This window comes from Aristolochia californica, unplaced genomic scaffold (assembly GCF_029961685.1).
Source record: "Aristolochia californica isolate CCGP_79_NKW_82.1479 unplaced genomic scaffold, dmAriCali1.0.hap1 SCAF_7, whole genome shotgun sequence".
In the NCBI taxonomy this organism is placed as follows: Eukaryota; Viridiplantae; Streptophyta; class Magnoliopsida; order Piperales; family Aristolochiaceae; genus Aristolochia; species Aristolochia californica.
In genome coordinates, this window is record NW_027182268.1 from 4,719,875 (window position 1) to 4,737,356 (window position 17,482).

The following is a 17,482-nucleotide window of genomic DNA, read 5'->3' on the forward strand; positions in this document are numbered from 1 at the left end:
AAGCTTTTCAAATACCTCAAATTCCATGGAATGTCAAAGAACTCTTAAAGAAGCACCCTCAAAAGAAAAAGAAGAAAAATTGAATACTATAGTTCAAAAATTATTGAGTTAAGAAAAAAAACCCAGTCTATGTAAGAGAGTAGTTCATTTCTTCCAAAACTTGAAGTATAATGCAAATTTGGAGCTTTAGGACATATTTTGCATTCAAACATGTTTTTACAAATGCATACATATATCTCATACATGTTGCTATCACTTATGATAAAAATCTCACGCTTTAAAATATATATAGTGAACTAGCACTGGAATGATCTATCAACATTTGCCAATGATCGGTCAACCAAAATAAAATAGGCAAAAAATATAAAGCATGACTGATCAACCAAAGTTGACTAATCGATGTTTCAGAACATGCTCAATATGTGTTATAAAGCATAATCGGTCAACCCATTTGGATTGATCAATCAATATTGTCCAGGCAAAGCATTTTCATGTTGATTGATCGATCAAATTCAGTGACTGGTTGATCTTACAAATTTTTGCCAATCAAGGACATAAAGCATGATCAATCATACCATATATATTGATTGATCATACTTGATATATCCTGTTAGTGAGAATTTTGATTAATCGATCATACCATGCACATTAATTGATCAACTTAAAACCCACAAGGAAGATATTGATCGATCATACTATGGATCAATAAGTCACGTCCTTACCAAAAAATAACCATTACACATGATTCATCGATCAATCATTTTATTGCTAATTTTTTATTTTCTGTACTTGGGTCTATGTGTGTTCATTCTTTCATAGAATTGTAATGTGAAATATTTATTTTAAGTTAAAGATAAATTACACAATCACCACATGAGGATTTATATTGATACATAATCCTTTATGTGTATTGCTAATCCACCCCAAATTGTTTGCACCTTGGAGCTAATTCACTATATGGTATGTATATAAATAGTCACAAGGGCCAAAAAAAATGTTGTCCACAAATGGGTATAAGTCACTAAAGTGACCCTATGCCCTTGTCTCCTTCCTCACCCACTTCTCCCCACCCCGCACACAAGATACTGGAAAGTAGAATTACATGGTGGTGAGCTCTTTAAGGGATTCCCATGGCAGCACTAGAAGGATATTTACAAAGCAAAGTTATAAACACCATCTAGAAGAGGAGTGTTAAAAGACACTCACGTGTGTAGGGGTGACATGATTAGTAAATAAGAAAATTTTATAGAAAAAATACATCCAAGCTGAGGTCAAATGATACACACATATACCATGTTCTTAAGACCAATCTATTTAAGTAGATGAGCAAATCAAACCTTTTTCAAAGAACAGCTTATAATCCTCAAACAAAACACGTACAGGCAACATTCATGTCAATTACATAGAGTACTCCCACATTGCCCCCCTCTAATTACATAGAAAGAATGAAGGTGACCATTTATATGGAGAAATTAATTTTATTCTTACTCTTCATATGAATTGGAGGGACCATTATGTAATGAAGCAGACCCTGTCGAGTTATGTTTGTAAAACCTGTACTGACTCGGCCGTTAAGCGGTTAAAACCTTAAACCTAAACCGGTATTTAAAAAAAAAAAAAACCAAGGTTGAGATCGGGACCAAGAGGGGCTAGGGTTCATTTTATTTCCTTCGTCACATTCTTCCTTCTGTAACTTTCTCACTGGTCGGCGACAATTAGTAGCCGGCGCACTAATTTTCTACTCTGGTGAGTTATTTTATGGGATGGTCAGATCTTAGGAGATAGCAATGTACTTACATGCATATCCTTTTTGGTCATGATAAGCTTCAAAAGCAACTTACAATCACCTTCTGGCGTTGTATACTAATCCTTTAGTACTCCGCTCAAACTCCGAATACATTTCAGACATCTTTCAGTTTTCATTATGATTTTCAATAATTGCGAACTATACAGGAGACTCTGAGTGTAAATGAAATGTTAGCAGCATGCTTTTAATGGATTATCAAATATCATATATTTACTACTTTGAAAACCTCAAATATAGTACACGAACTTATGAGATCTCTGTCAAGTAGCCTCATGTAGTTCTGTGAGCTCCGCTTTCTGTTTATAGCCTGGCATTTAGACTTCAATGTCTTTTTATTCGATGTATAAGTTGTCTTCTAAGTAATCAACCAATAGTATTAATCGTTAGCTTTGTTACTGATTAGCACCAACGATTTCAGTAAGGGTTCATAGTGGCAAGAATTTCGACCAACCTATCTGATATTGTCTGAGTTAATGGAACAGCTGGGTTTACTATGTTGCAGCCTTCAGCAATCAGCATAATTCAGGAGGGAGTGCTCAGAAAGCTTCCGGTGTTTGTCTAGTGCTGAAGGTAATTCTCCTTGAGAGTCTTGTTGTGTTAGGGAGAACGGAGATGGAGACCCCTTCCGCTGAAGGGGGGTTAGCTGGGGAGATGGAGGTTGATGCTTATAGGCGTCTCTTCCCACTTCGCTTTTACGAACGCTATCTTCTTGAGTCTTTACGTCCAGATGCTAGGCCTCTCACCAAATGCCGAGATACTTCTGTTGCACTTGGTCTGGATCTCTTTTACTTGATTTTGTTGTTGTGCTATCTTTCGTTTCTTTAGCTATAATACTGAAGCTGTTTAATTTTACTTGTCTCTAGGGCCTGTAACATCTGCAAATGGCTCAGCATTGGCCAAAATTGGATGCACGGTTAGTGTTTGTCTAATTGATTATTATTTTTTTTTTTAATGACCCTTGTTGGAAGGTTTGATAAATTTGTTACTCTGTTTAATCTTTCAAAAATGGAAAAGAAAGTCTTTATCTTTGTTCACTATATCTATATAGGAACCCAACTATTCAATGCGGAAGGGCCATTTAGTTTTGATTTTGTAAGGGTTGTTGGCTGTGACGAATTTTTTAGTTGCGTGAATGATAATTGGCTGTTTGCCAATTACAGTTTGGTGGGCTAAAATTTATTTATTTATTGAAGAGAGCTAAAATTAAACTCTGGCAGAAGCTCTTTGGAAATCTTGGTCCCACTGGCCTGGTAGGGGGAGGTAGGGCCATGACAGCCAAATTCTTCTAGCCTTCTCAGGCCCTCTTGAAGTGTTTGGTTCCAGGGAGACTGAATCATTAACAAAAGAGGGTGTGAATTGGCCCTGTTTGATGGTTAGGGGCTCTTTGCCTTTGTAACAGCTTGGGACAACCTCTCCTTTCTCTTCTTCATGTTTTTATTACTTCCTCAAGCAATAAAGCATCAGTAATTCACCATCATTTGAAAAAAAAAGGCTATTCACACTTGGCGTTCAAATTTCACTAACCTACTAATGTTCTAAAGTACATGCTTCCAGTTTTGTGTCTTGACTCAAGGTGGAGTCAATAATCTGCATTATAAATATGGACATCGATATCCATGTTAATATGGGTGTTAGGTGGTTCAACTGTGCTGTTACGTATTGGTGTGTTTTTAATTTATTCTTTGTTGTTGGCTGCCTATTCATAGTGATTGGATGATTTTGGTCTCCGGTAACCTATGTGTTGTTATGTCATGATGCCAATAGTTTTAAGCAAAAACTACATTTTGTGTGGATTGGTACTTTTTTTTATTCATGATATTTGCTTTACTTCCAGCAGAATATTCTGTTGTTTGGTTGGATTTTCTTTTCTGGGGCTGAAATATTGAAGTAGCTCTTTAATGTAGTTGATGATTTTAGGAGGTGTTTGGTGATTTGATATTAACTATCCATGTGCTTAGTTTGATTGGCTCACCTGGTTTCAAATGAGATTACTAGTTTCCTTATTGAGCTCCTTGGTACTTAAGTGCAGACCATGCTGGCTGGTATCAAGCTGGAAATCATGACTCCTACAGCCGAATCACCTGATGAAGGCAGCATAGGTAAATTGTATAATTTATGTTATCATGTGTTTTTTTCTCTATTTTGAGGAAACTAGTTGTGAAACTATTGTGATTTTCCAGCTATTGAGTTTCACATGCCTCCAATTTGTTCTCCAATTGTTAGACCTGGAAGGCCAGCTGAGGTGGCCCCTGTAATATCCAAGCAGTTGTCTGATGCAATTTTGAGGTATCTAGATATATTGACTTTTCTACATTTCAGAGCATGATGTCTCCGGTTATTGAAATTTTTTAAAAATGTCATTTTAAACTTTTTGTTGAATTGTGCAAGAAGAAAAGATGGGAGACATTAGGGTTTACAAACCCCTCTCTCCTATTTATAACTTAAATGATATTACAAATTACATCCATATCCTTGTAGCCCCTTAACCCTAGGAAACAACTTTCTACTGGAAATTACTTTCCTAAAAAATTAAGTAAAATTACAAATTTGGTCTCATGTGGCTTCAACAATTTCAAAAGTTGTTTGCTTTTGTTGTCTCTTGCTTTGGAGCTTGCCTTTTGGCTTTAATACTTCATCTTCTATGCACTCCCTTGGAACATTAATATTTTCGGTCAACAGTAACACCTTTGGTTTAGAATAAGTTTTATCAAGCACACTCATATTTCTCTACTTCTCCATCTTAAGCTGGGGGGCAAAAACACATAGAGCCCTAGTTTGGACCGGAGAAGTAAAAACATGCATCCCCTCTGAAAAACCTCCTCCAAATGACCAAAAAACGGAATATAATAGAAAATAAGTGAAGAAAATGACTCTTAAAATTCCTATCTGTAGGGTAGAACCAAAAAAGAAAGGCAAAAAGAAGGATGGATGATAGATAAAATTGAAGCCAACACTAGGACTCAAAATAAAAAAAAAAATAACTGGAATAGGCCAGGGTGCCACTTGTGGCCTCCTAAACACCTTTCAAGTAAGAAAAATTTATTCATATCCAAGAGTAGCCAATATGTCACGAAGGGCATAATAAAGTCACATATAATAATATAAAAAGACCAACTCAAGGAACTCAAATAAAAATGGTTGATATACTTAACACCCAAAAACATGAGACAATTTCTCAAGACAGTTCGAACCTTAGATGAATACTAAACAGGTCAAACAAAAAACAAGGAGTTCCAAAAAAAATAAGGAGTTTGATCTTTACCAAATAAAGGAGAGTAAACTTCATAGTATGAGATGGCATGGGAGACTGACAGGACATATAAGCAAACAATCTGAAAAATTTATGGTGAGGCGAAGAGCCAGAGAAAAAAATGTAAAAATAGACCATGAGCTGACTATAAAGTCGACTTTGTTGACCAATAATATGACCAAGTAATGCAGCATATGAAAATAATATCAATGCTGTAGAGGAAAACCCAAAGAGACAAAGTTAATAATTCAGACAACACCAGAAACATAGAGGGCCACAATTTATAGTCAGAAAGAGGGGAGAAAGGACCAGGCTCCTGCTATTGCTGCTCCTACTCCAGTTGCTCCTCTTACTGCTGTTGCAGGAGAACCTTCACAAAGTCCTTCAGTTATCTCCTTCTCAATCAGAACCTGCTCCTACCTCAGCTTCTAGATCAAGTGTTGTTGTGGCTAGTAGGTTTGGTGTCTATTGGAACTCTGCCGCACCGCCTTCACCAATTGGTCAAGTCAGAGCAATGCCTTCAGAATTTCAATCATTTTCAGAGTCACTCAAATCCTGGCTTAATGCAGTCTCAATGGGGAACAAAGAGTACACGAGGGTGGAAGGAGGGATGTTTTCACACAGCACATCAGTAGCTAATACTGGTTCTGAAGTTAGGAGAGAAGTCAATGCTGGAATTGCACGAGTGTCACGCATGGAGAGCCTTGAAATTAGAGAGAATAATGCCAGAGGGAGTGGCCCTTCTTTATCACACCGAACAGAGGATGCTTCAATTTCGGAACCATTCAATTCCAATATATTTTTCATTCCACCAGATAAATCTGAAGGTAAATGATCCTCAACACCCTTCAGACCTTCAACTGCCAAAGTTTCAAACCAATGTGAAGGCCAGATATCTCATCATCACTGACCAAATCTTGTCTCCTTCGATTTTCTAAGCTTTCACTTTCTTTCTTCAATCTCAACTTTCTGGTTTCTGGTGGGATATGGAATACTGTGGAAGGAGCATACAGAAGAAAAAATTCACTGCAATCAGCTACTGGCTCCTATGAAAGCTGCATGTTGATGGACTCCATTGGGAACAATATTATAGTACCTGGGCAAGATACCTCTGTACAATCCCCTGAGACCTTCTGTGCAGAATATGTTAATCATTTTAGTCCCTTTGTTAAAATTCCAGTCCAGGGGTATTTTGCTCATTTCCCACATTATATTTTTGTCTTATAGTACAACTATTATATATACAATGTTTTACTTGATCACTGGTTCAATTTCCATTCAATTTAGACATGTATTTTATGAGTGATGTATTTTTTAGTATTGAGGTGAATTTTGTCCTTTTGTAAAAATTCTCTTAAAGCCCTGATTATAAAAGGGAAGTATGTGCCTTTCTGGCACTGTCGCCAAGGCAGCAAGGCCAGGCCACTTTTTCTCCTCTTGTCTCCTCTATTTTCTCCCCAAGTCACATATTTTTCACCCTTAACCTAGAGAATGTCTTTCTACTGGAAGTTACTTTCTAGAAACTAAGTAAATTTAATTACTTTAATTATTCCTTCCAACATTTTTGAAGCTTAGTGATTCTTGCTTAGAATTGGCATACATCTAAATATAATCATCAACATGATATGCATAGATATTTTTATTCCATTGATCAGAGTACCTGTTTCTTCGGGCTAATCAAAATCGACTCATTATTGAAATTTACCATCTAGAAATTATCATTCTACTGGCAGGTGGCAACCCCAATTTAAAGGCATTTTATTTTTTGAACTTGATAGGCATGATATTTTCAGTTTCTTGATGATATTTTTGATAATGAGTTTTTTGACAACTGGTTTTCTGAATTAGTGCAGTTCTGGTATGATCAACTTGAAAGAGCTTTCTCTAATCAGTGGAAAGGCTGCTTGGATGGCCTATTTGGTAATGCTTCATACTCAACAAAAGCAGTAGTGACACGTATGAAGTTCAATGTTCTCAATAACTTGTTCCTATAAACATATTTTTTTCTGAATTAACTTTTATAACTAGAAAGAGAATTATAACTTGCTTTTTCTTGACACCATTGAATGTCGTAAACCATTTCCAATTATCATCCAATATAGTGAAGGATCATTTCATATTCTTTGTAGGATATATACTGTTTAGATTCAGATGGTTCCCTTTTTGATGCTGCATTGCTTGCAGCAGTAGCTGCTTTCTCTCATTGTAAGTTTTCCTTCTTATGTTCAACTTGTTCTGTTTTTCTTTACTATTTTGAATCTTAAACCTATAAATGTTCCTTTATGTATGCAAATTCTTATTCTACATATTCAATGTGAGACATTAAAGAAATTTCATGAGCTCTGTCTACCTTAGTGAAAACTGAACTGCTAATCTAATTGCTTGAGTAGGAATTCAGAGTCACTCATGAATCATGATTTTAAGAGGTTAAAAACATAATCTGTAATTGTGCTCCTGCCACTTCTTGGGGAAAAAAATGCAATAACTTATTCTCCTCCACTGGCTTAAAACAATATTCCACGAAAGCACACGTCTCAAGCTATTTTCTCTGTCACCTTTGTGGGCTTTAAAATTTTGTCTCAATTAAAAAAAAGTCCTTTTCTCTACTGGTAAACCTGTGGTGATTTTAGGGGTATTGTGACTTCATTTTTCTCCTTTTCTATTGGTGTTTATTCTAGGCACTTCCCCGATTTACTGGCTGTCATCTTCGAGTGCTCATTATTTGAAAAACATAGGATATGATGTGAGATGACTGTATTTGTAATTTGATGAAAAACAGGAAGTTGAACAATGTTTATATGAAGTTAAACCTAGTTTGTGGGGATGGTAGTGGGATACGGTAAGTTGGGTGCACCTCCCATCCCTCCATATTTTATTTGGTGATGGACTTGTGGGTCGACCTTGCATGGAAATGCGGATTTAGGGTTTTACAAAATCTGCTTTATGAAAACCAGCTCTAGCTTAGGTGGATGGACCTGTTCACTTAAAATTGGATTTCTTTTAATGGGTTTGTCACATAATTACAGAATCAGGCCTTTTTTTTCTCAAATTAATTAAATATATCTAAATCATTTCCAATCTAAAATTATAATTTTTTTTTGAAAGAGACAAATTTTTATTCAAGGTGAAAGCCAAAGAATAAAATGACAGAAGCATGCTAGGAGAGGACCTCATATAGCAAGGTATTGAAGGGTAAGCCACGTTGTCAGCCAATGAGTTGGCTGATCTAGGTACATGGTTCCCAAAACATACAAACTGACGAGATATGTCTACAATTTTATGGAAGCTTAGCCAATGCCATGGAGGAGGATCCAAAACTTTGGAGCACCATCCAATAAACGCATGCCAATAGTTTCCTTGAAAGGAGTAAGCCATACTTGTTGTTCAGCAGTGGTAGAGTCAGAAATCCCTATGGGTCCAGCATAAGATGCAAGAATGACTCTCTCATGTGTCCTGAAAACACCATCAAACCCAGCCGGACAAAGATTGCTCAAGGTAAAATCATCAAAGTTTTGCGAGGACAGTGGTGATCTTCCTTGGGATTGACATTTTAGCAATTGGTTTCCAGTTGTCTCTAAGGGGGCTTCTGCATAAGCTCTGATATGCATTTCTGGTGCTGGTCCAAGCCCTAATAGAACCCGAGATTCTGCATATAAATTCTTCAACTGTAGAGTTTTTGTTATTGAATCTTTTGTTGTTGCTTTCTAGCCATAGTCCCCATGGAATGTGTGGAACACACGAGAAGATGATTTTTTACCCATCAATGGCAGGTCAGTACCCTTACCAATCTGGTAGTTCTCAGTAAGTTTTGTTTGGATGCAAAGGTTGCAGCCAGTTTTGCTGAAGGAGTATGACTATGTTGATCTCTAGGGCCAACATATAAATACAAAAGATCTCAAGGGAAGGAGAGAAGAGAGGAACTTTAGCTCTTGGGAGAGAAGAGAGAAGAAACCAAGGGAGAGAAAGAAGAGAAAAAGAGAGAGAGGTGTAAGGGGACAAATTTTAGCCAAGAGGAAGAGGCTTGAAATACTCTACCCCATGCCTTGAGGCTGTATTTATAATTGTGGAAAGGTGTTTACAATGACTACAATGCCCTTAGGGCTACATGATTCAAAAGGAAATAGACATAACAAGACAAACACTAGCTTGCATAATTATAATTTTATTCCATCTTTATGGAAGTTTTCCTTATTTTCTTACCAAGCCACTTCTAGACACATGGTTGTCTTTTAACAGACTACACATGCCAAACAAATAAGCAATGGATAAGATTATAGTCCATGCTTTCTTCAAGTGATCAACAGAAACTGCATTGTCCATACTGGATTGTATTGCCTCTTCTTCTTTGATTGTCTGTTGTGAGGATTTTGTTTAGAGTGGTGCTCTACATGTAGAAGAAGATTTAAGAAGGCACTGATAGCTTCCATGTTATGGCTGCATTGTGATTCAGAGAGGACTCCCAACCTTTTAAAATGTAAATTCCACTTTTATCATGTGTTCAGATAAGTCTGTCTTCAGCATGTGATTGGATTCTCGTCCCCTCTAGAGGTCGTAATTACATCACTGACTTCAGAGGTTTCTTCTTCATTTAGACCTCTTCTAAAGCGGAAATCCCAGCTATTACTCTGTCCACCCTCCCTCTAGGAGTTGGCCACTGAGATTGATTGGTTAGATGGACTGAAAAGCAAAGGTTTTGGGACTTTCAGAGGGGGAGTTGCCCATCCACCAGTGCTCCCAAAACCTTATTAGTCTTCCATTGCTAACATGAAATCTCATTGCCTCAGTAAACTCATTGTGAAGAGGTATAGGGATAAGGAAGATAGTTTCCTGTGTGCTCCTCCTTTCAGCTACCACTCTGTATCCCAGTTCATTTTCTTCTCCCCAATCTGTCTTCATATGAGCCCAGCAGAAGTGTGAAATCTCCAAAACCATTTTGAGGGGCTCGTTTATTTCTTTGACCCTGCGAATTCCTAAACCTCCTACTGACTTCGGCCTACAGACGTCTTTCTAGCTTACCAGATGGTCAATCTAAAATTATATTAATAATAAAAAATCAGTCTTTAATTCTTCAATGGTGTCCATGTTTTTAAAAAATCGGTTCAGAAGTACTGTATTCTAAAGTTTTTTGAAATAATTTCACAACTTATTTAGTTACATTTTTTTTGAAAAAGAACTTATTTACTTACATTATAATCCTATATGTGATTTGGGCCTTTGGTTCAGTGGTCATGGTGGGTTTCTAGTGTCACCAGGGTGAAGGGTTGCAACATTAAAGAAAATTCTGATGAACTATCCAAAATCGGATATTGGAATCCAACTCTGTTAAATAATATTCGGAGTCACATACGATCCGTATCCGAGAATTAGTTAAAAAAGAAAAAATCTAAAACACACAAGAATGGAAATAAATGTTGTAGAAGATCACCATATTTAGGGCTTCTGTGACATTGAAAGACAAATAAGACTGAACCAGGAAAGACAAAGGACCTAGGATAAAAAAGTGAACAAGATAGATAAGATGGAAAAATAGAGATAGAGAAAGACAAAATGTGAAGAAAATGAACGACATAGAGAGAAGAATGTGGGAATGGTAAGAGGGAAGATGGAAAGAGGATGATGGTTGATGTTATTACTGCTCGATTGACGCTCAATGGTGAATAACACAGAGAGAAAGAATGGGGAGATGCAAGAGGGAAGAGGGAAAGATGATGAAATGGATGCTTGATGCCACTCGATTGATGTTTGATGCTTGATGTTGAGTCCAGATGCCCTAATGGAGAACAACGAAAGGTAAAGTAGCTCAATTTATGGTCAAGTTTCTCCCAGAAGGTCAAATGGAGAACAACAAAGAGGAAATTAAAAAGATTGAAGATGGAAATGGAAAGGAAATCGGCATTTACCAGATCCAGAGTCTCTTGATTCTGATTCCATATCTGGATATCTTGATTCCTAATCTGGTTATCCATTTAAATTCTGACCATGTCAATTGTTTTTTTTTATCTGGCAATTCAGATCTGGATCTGAATTGCTTCCAAATGATATCTGGATCTATTTACTGCCTCAATTGGAGTAGGTCACAGTTGAGGAAAGAAAAAGAATAGAGTTTCTATGTCACAAGGCACAGTCAGGTTCTGCAATGTTAATGATCCAAACCCTTCCTCTTGCTTGTTGTCCCTGCCTCTAGAACCTTTGTGCTCTTTGAAAATGTTGTGTAGAGTTGGATCTGAAGTGTCCTAGGTTTTTTGTTATTTAATATTTGTTGCTTTGGGTTCATCCAACTCAGCTTGATACTCAATCTTGTCATTTCATCTCACTGAAGATATTTTACTCATTTATTTTTTACTTTTATTATCAGCTGATCTATAATCTGAGAACTGATATTCATTGGTTTTGGTTAGACAATAGTAACGTAAGTTGGTGAGAGTTGGAGAGGAACTCACAAATATTGAATTATGAAATTTGTGCCCACTTGATCTAGTTTGTCATGGCCTTTTGGTGATTTGTATCATCTTGTTCTGGAAGATGCCTACTATCCACTCCAGATGGTTGGCCTTTGAACCAACTGGTAATCAGTAGAAAAAACTTTATGGAGGGCATTGTGTGCTTTTGGCTTCTTGTTATTTCTTGGATTATTCCTTGCTGGATATGATAATTTCATACTAGGTCATGTTTGAAGAAAGGAAGTGCAGCGGGGCAAATACTCAGAAGGTTTTGTAAAATCCTATCCTGTCCACAAACCAAAACCTCACTCTTCCTAGACCAGCTCCTTGAAATTGTTCTGAACAAGCCATTTGGGACTCAAAATAGTAATCTTTCTTAATTGCTCAATTAATACATTAAACTGTTATGTTTAAAAAATAGTTTAAAAAAGTATATTATATTGATTTAAAGTGGATAGTTAGACTCTAATGAAGTATATTAAGTTGAAATGGAGAACCCTTACCCTCCCATTGTTAAAAGTGGTGAAGCAGTTGCCTTGTGTATCCGGTTGCCGCCTCTGAGGTGAAGGTGCTATTTTTGACACTAGGGTTGATAATCTTTGTTATAGAGAGAAGTATAGGTGCTTCTGTACCCATATTGGGAAGCTGTTAAGCTACTGGAGTAGGTGGTTTCATCATGGACTGTTTGCTACTATGCATATTTGTGCTGTATTCTTAAATTTTAGTGTGAGTAGACATGACATTTCTAAAATCATTGATATGTGATTTAGAGAGTTCAATGAGCTTTGCAACTAAACAAATAAACGCAAACATTGCCATGTGTTGGTGGTATAACAAAACTCCTGTGGTATTTGTCATGATATTTTTTTTGTATTATTGCTACATTAATTATGTGATGAGCACTTCATTTTCAGTGCAAATTCCCCTTGTCTCTCTAACCGACGAAGGAAGGGTAGTTACGGTATCGAGTGAGCTCAGTGAAGGAAAATCAGCTAAGGTGGTCAACAAAGAAAAGAGGAAGCTCACCTTAACTAAGATTCCATTCTCATTGACATTTGTTCTTCACAAGAAGTACATTTTGGTTGATTCCACTGCAGAGGAAGAGTCTATCATGGATTCCCTTGTGACGGTTGTGCTGGATTTGTCAGGTCGGCTTGTGTCTCTATACAAACCCGGTGGCCAAGTTCTTGCTTACACATCTACCCTACAGGTTTGTCAGTTGCCTCTTCAAATCCATTGCTCTAAATTCAAACAAGTGTGCTCTGTTGCTTGATTTGGGCTTCGGGCTTAGATGGGTTCATTTAGAGATTAAGCTCACTGTAACCCTCCTGAGATATATAACTGCAAACTGAATTTCGAGTTCCAATCTGGAAGTACTGCTGATGCATAGTCATGCATATGCATTGGATGTATGATTGGATGTATGGCGTGCTAAATTTGGTTTTCTGTTTTGTTTAGGACTGTGTTGCACTCACCAGGAATCGCGTGGAGGAGCTGAAGAAAATTCTAAATGATGCCCTTTCGGACATGGAAGTAGACTTAAGTTAAAAATCTTTTACTGTTAATTGACCAGTCACCAAGCTAAAGTTGGCAGGTCGAGGTGACTGCCTCAGATATCAAAAGCCTATAAAAGTTTGTTTATTGTAGTGATTTGCTTCTCAGTTTGCTTTTTGTTCTCCACCCACTCTGTTTTTAAGAGAATGTTCCCCTATTTTACCAAAAATGTCGGTAGAGAGTAACCAGCTTTGCTACTTTTTTGTACACATGCAAGGAGGAAGAGGGGCCTCTTTAAATTACAAGTAGCTATGTTGATCAGGATTAAGTCCTTCGAATTTGCTAGTTGTGTTGGAGTAGGAAGTTTGATCAGTATATGCCCCTTTGTCTGATTTTTGTTGTTTTAAATGTTGATTTCTTTTTGGAAAAATCTCAGATTACCAAAATTAAGTTTGTGTTGGATATTAAACTCAAAGATATTTCTAGAAATATATAATTTAGGATATGAAAATTATTGGATGATGGTGCAAAAGCCAAGGAAATGCTGGTTTGACAGGAGACAATAATTCGGCATAAAAAAGGGTCTTCTTTGTAAGGAATCTCTCTCTTTCTCTAGAGAGTAATATTGGGCTTTTAAGACCTCATGTTTCACAAGACTAATACATCTTTCATGCAATTATTTAGAATATACATGCTCACATTTTGTTTATTATTCATGACTTTCACCTGACTTTCACGGTCATCAATACAGACAACCAACGTTGGAGCCACCTCATTTTGGATAGCATTCAATTTTACATCCTCAATTTTTTCTTTAATGAGCATCTTGGTCAGCCTCTTGTTCTTGACAAGAAGATAGTAACATTTTTCAATTAAATGTTCTACATCATCCCCAAGGCCAATGAGACTTTAACATAAAAAAAGAATAATAAAACAAAAAGAATTGATCAAATGCTATTATTAATTAATAATATTTTTATATTAAATTTAAAATAATTGGTTTTATTAATTATAAGAATAAGTTAATTAAACCAAAATAATTGATCAAATGCTTGATTTAAAAATATTTTAATTTCACTATTAAATTACTAATATAATACAGTAATTAAAAAATAAATATAATGAATAAATAATGCTGGTTTAATTTTTCCTAACTTAGGAAAAATTAAATTAACAACATCGTCTTCCTCATGGTGTCGATAAGTGTGGGGAGATAACGGCAATACATATGTCAAGGGTTTACACACACCTCCTCTCATATATCCTTCAATTCATCTTCCAAGGGCACAAATAAACATTAATAATATTTCACAACAATTTTGGCCTAGGAATTAGTAACCTTATCATGAAATAATTTTCTATGCGCATCCATGGAGATAAATCATACAACATCAACACCAACAATCATATGTTTTAATTGCTCATATTACCAAACAATTTATCAAATTAATGCCAAAGTTTTGAATCTATTGGGTTAGTCAACAATGAACTTGAAATAAAGTTAAGATTTCAATTCATCTTAAATGAATTGATTCAACTTCAACTAATTTTTGGGTGTAGACGAGTTCTAAGTGCACTGGAAAACAGATTCTAGTGTTAGTGTCCCAAAATAAAAAATATGATGTAAACAAGAAAATGAGCAACTTTTTATAATATACTTAAATAGAATATATACCTAAACAGATAGTTAACCAAAATAAATATGGTTACTACACTTATAAGTGATTTAATGTGTAGTATTAAAATATATTAATAAACTAATTAATGAAAGACTATATTATATTACTTAATTATTATAGTTTATTATAAATTAATATAATAATTATGTGTGACTAGAATAAATTTAAAAAATTAAAAATTAAAAAAATAATAGAAGCGAATATAATAAATAAATAAAATATTTTTTAATAATATAAGATATATTTTAACATTAAAATATTTATTTAATACAGTAATAAAAAATAAAAATAAATAAATAAATATATATATATATATATATTAATTTATCAATAGCATAATATATATTTTTACATATTATCAATTAATAATATATTACCACAAAATTTAAAACCATTGGTTGAATTAATTATAGCAATGGGATAATTAAACCAAAACAATTTATCAAATGTTTACTTCAACAATATTTTAATTACAACTATTAAATCACTAATTTAATATAATAATTACAAAATAAATATACTGAATAAATAAAAACTATTTTTTTATAAATAACAAAATACGGATAATGAAGTTATGATGCAGTTTAATTTTTCCTAAGTTAGGAAAAATTAAACCAGCGTTGTCTTTCTCACGACACTAATAACGACGGGAGAACGGTGGGCCAGGCAATGACGAAGGAGGCAGCGCTTCGATAGTGGGAAAAAAAATCGGGGGAGGAAAGCCGAGAAGGGAGCAAAGACAAGAGGAAGAAGAGAGGGGGCGAGAAAAATTTGATGGGAGAGGAAGGCTGAGGGAGAACAGAGGGAAATGAGGGAAATTTTTTCCTTCAGGGGGAGGGAGAAATGTGTCCCGCGCGTGTAGGGGTGGCTTGGAGCCGCTTGTGTTCGGCTTGGTTTGACTCATTATATATTGAGCTCGAGCCGAACTCGAACTCAGAAATGGGTTCGTTTAGGTTAACGAGTCGAGCTCGAGCAGAGCCAGGTTCGGCTCGTCGGCTCGCAAGCCGACTCGGGATGGGGCAAATTTTCGAGTCTCGCACTCTCTCCCGAATTTTTTTTTTCGGTCTCTCTGTCGTCTCCTCCTTCCCTTCTCTCTTCTTCCTCCAAAATTCCATCTCTCGGCCTCATACCCCTTCTCCCTCTCGCTGCTAGTGCCCCTTCCGCCGCCGCCACACCTAATCCTTCCCCCCGCTCATCGCCTTCTCTGCCTCTCATCGTTGTTGTTGTTGACTCCCGTAGCGTCGCCCTCACCTCGTCATACAGCAACTAGAGCGGCTGCTCTGGACCCTATCCCGTCGTCGTCACCCCCCTACCATCGCCTTCTACCGCTGTCAAATCAGCCGGCCACGCTCTCGCCGGAATGGCACAAAAACCCCCGGATACATGAAGTTCGGATACCTAAGTTGAGGGGGGGAGATTATTTTCCCCCCTCGACGCTCTGTACCACACAGCGTACGAGCTCACACGTGCAGTTCACACATGCAAGTTTCGCACGTGTAATTTTTATAAAAAAAAAAAAAACTTGCAAATCATATTCTCAACTTGTTTTTCCTCTTTTGGACAATGCAATAATACGTAAAAATATAGTGTGTTAAAGTTAGCATTTGATCAAATTTTCCTGTTTATTTTTTTATTTTTTATAATTAATCATGGACACAATTAATTGGCTTACGTAATTATTGTATTAATGTATAATAAATTGCGATCATTAAATAATATAATATATAATTTAATTAATTAATATATTAATTATACATTAAATTACTTATTTGTGTTGTAATCATGTTTGTTTTACCTAATTTGGAGTTTAAATATTATGTTTTAATTAAGTATACTATTATAAGTCCTCATTTTCTTGTTTTTTATATTTTTCTTATTTTGGGGCACTAACGCTGGAAACTGTTTTCCAATGTATATGAACTCATCTACACTAACACCAAGTTTGAAATTGAATTTCATGTAGAGGAATTAAATGAAATTGAAGTCGGAGATGAAGATGAACTTCAAATTTTAAGCTTGTTGAGTAACCCCCCTTATAATTCTCATATCCACAGTAGCTTCGGAGTCATTATTTAGTGCTGGTGGTAAAGTAATAGACTCATATCGTTCTTCTTTGGTACCAAATACATTTCAAACTTTGTTTGTGGCAGTGATTGGGTTCAAACTCTTCACGGTATAAAGAAAAATCAAAACGTGAATTTCTTTGATTAATTATTTATTAAATTTTTTTTTTATGATTACAGCCTGAGAAAAAGAGTGCAGAGATAATGCTACCAGCTACATGATTTTTCATGTTTTTCTCATCATGGTAATTTTAATATTTTTAACGATATTAATTAACTAGTAGTGGAAGAGTAATTTTTTATCTGATAATAACTAATTTTATTTTTTTGTTTTTGTCATAGGTGGAGATTTTGCTCAAGCAAGGACGTATATTATTTTCTAGCATGAAGAGAAATAGCTATAGTTTGTAAATTTATAATGGATTTATAGTTTTTATTTGGGTGATTATAAATTGATAGTGATATTTAATTTAATTTTGCTATGTTTGATTATTGTATGCAATTTATTTATAATATTATGCAGTATATGGAGTGTTTAAACTAGTTTATGGAGTGTATAAAAAATTTCTTGGGGTGTTTATGGAATGTATAAACAATTTTATGGAGTATTTATGCAGGTATTATGTATGTTGATTATGCCCAATTTTAAATAGAGGTCATGTCGAATTTTATACAGGTATTATAATTATAGATTATGCTTAATTTTAAGTAGAGGTTATGCCCAATCTTATACATGTATTATATATATA

The 17,482-nt window shown here is 35.5% G+C and overlaps 1 protein-coding gene across 3 annotated transcripts; it reads left to right on the forward strand.

The window, feature by feature from the left end:
- The first annotated feature begins 1,632 nt into the window (after positions 1 to 1,632).
- On the forward strand, positions 1,633 to 13,383 carry LOC137936924 (uncharacterized). Of its 3 annotated transcripts, XM_068781899.1 has the most exons (10): positions 1,633 to 1,746; positions 2,310 to 2,579; positions 2,671 to 2,720; positions 3,837 to 3,906; positions 3,988 to 4,093; positions 6,911 to 6,977; positions 7,187 to 7,262; positions 12,412 to 12,494; positions 12,646 to 12,707; positions 12,956 to 13,383. In XM_068781899.1, exons 2-10 carry the CDS (start codon positions 2,420 to 2,422, stop codon positions 12,993 to 12,995), a joined length of 714 nt encoding a protein of 237 aa, XP_068638000.1. In that variant the 5' UTR covers positions 1,633 to 1,746; positions 2,310 to 2,419; the 3' UTR covers positions 12,996 to 13,383. The 3 variants fall into 3 exon arrangements, with proteins under 3 accessions (XP_068638000.1, XP_068637999.1, XP_068637998.1); XM_068781898.1 differs by having other exon boundaries at positions 2,290 to 2,579; positions 12,412 to 12,707; XM_068781897.1 differs by having other exon boundaries at positions 12,412 to 12,707.
- The last annotated feature ends 4,099 nt before the right edge of the window (positions 13,384 to 17,482 follow it).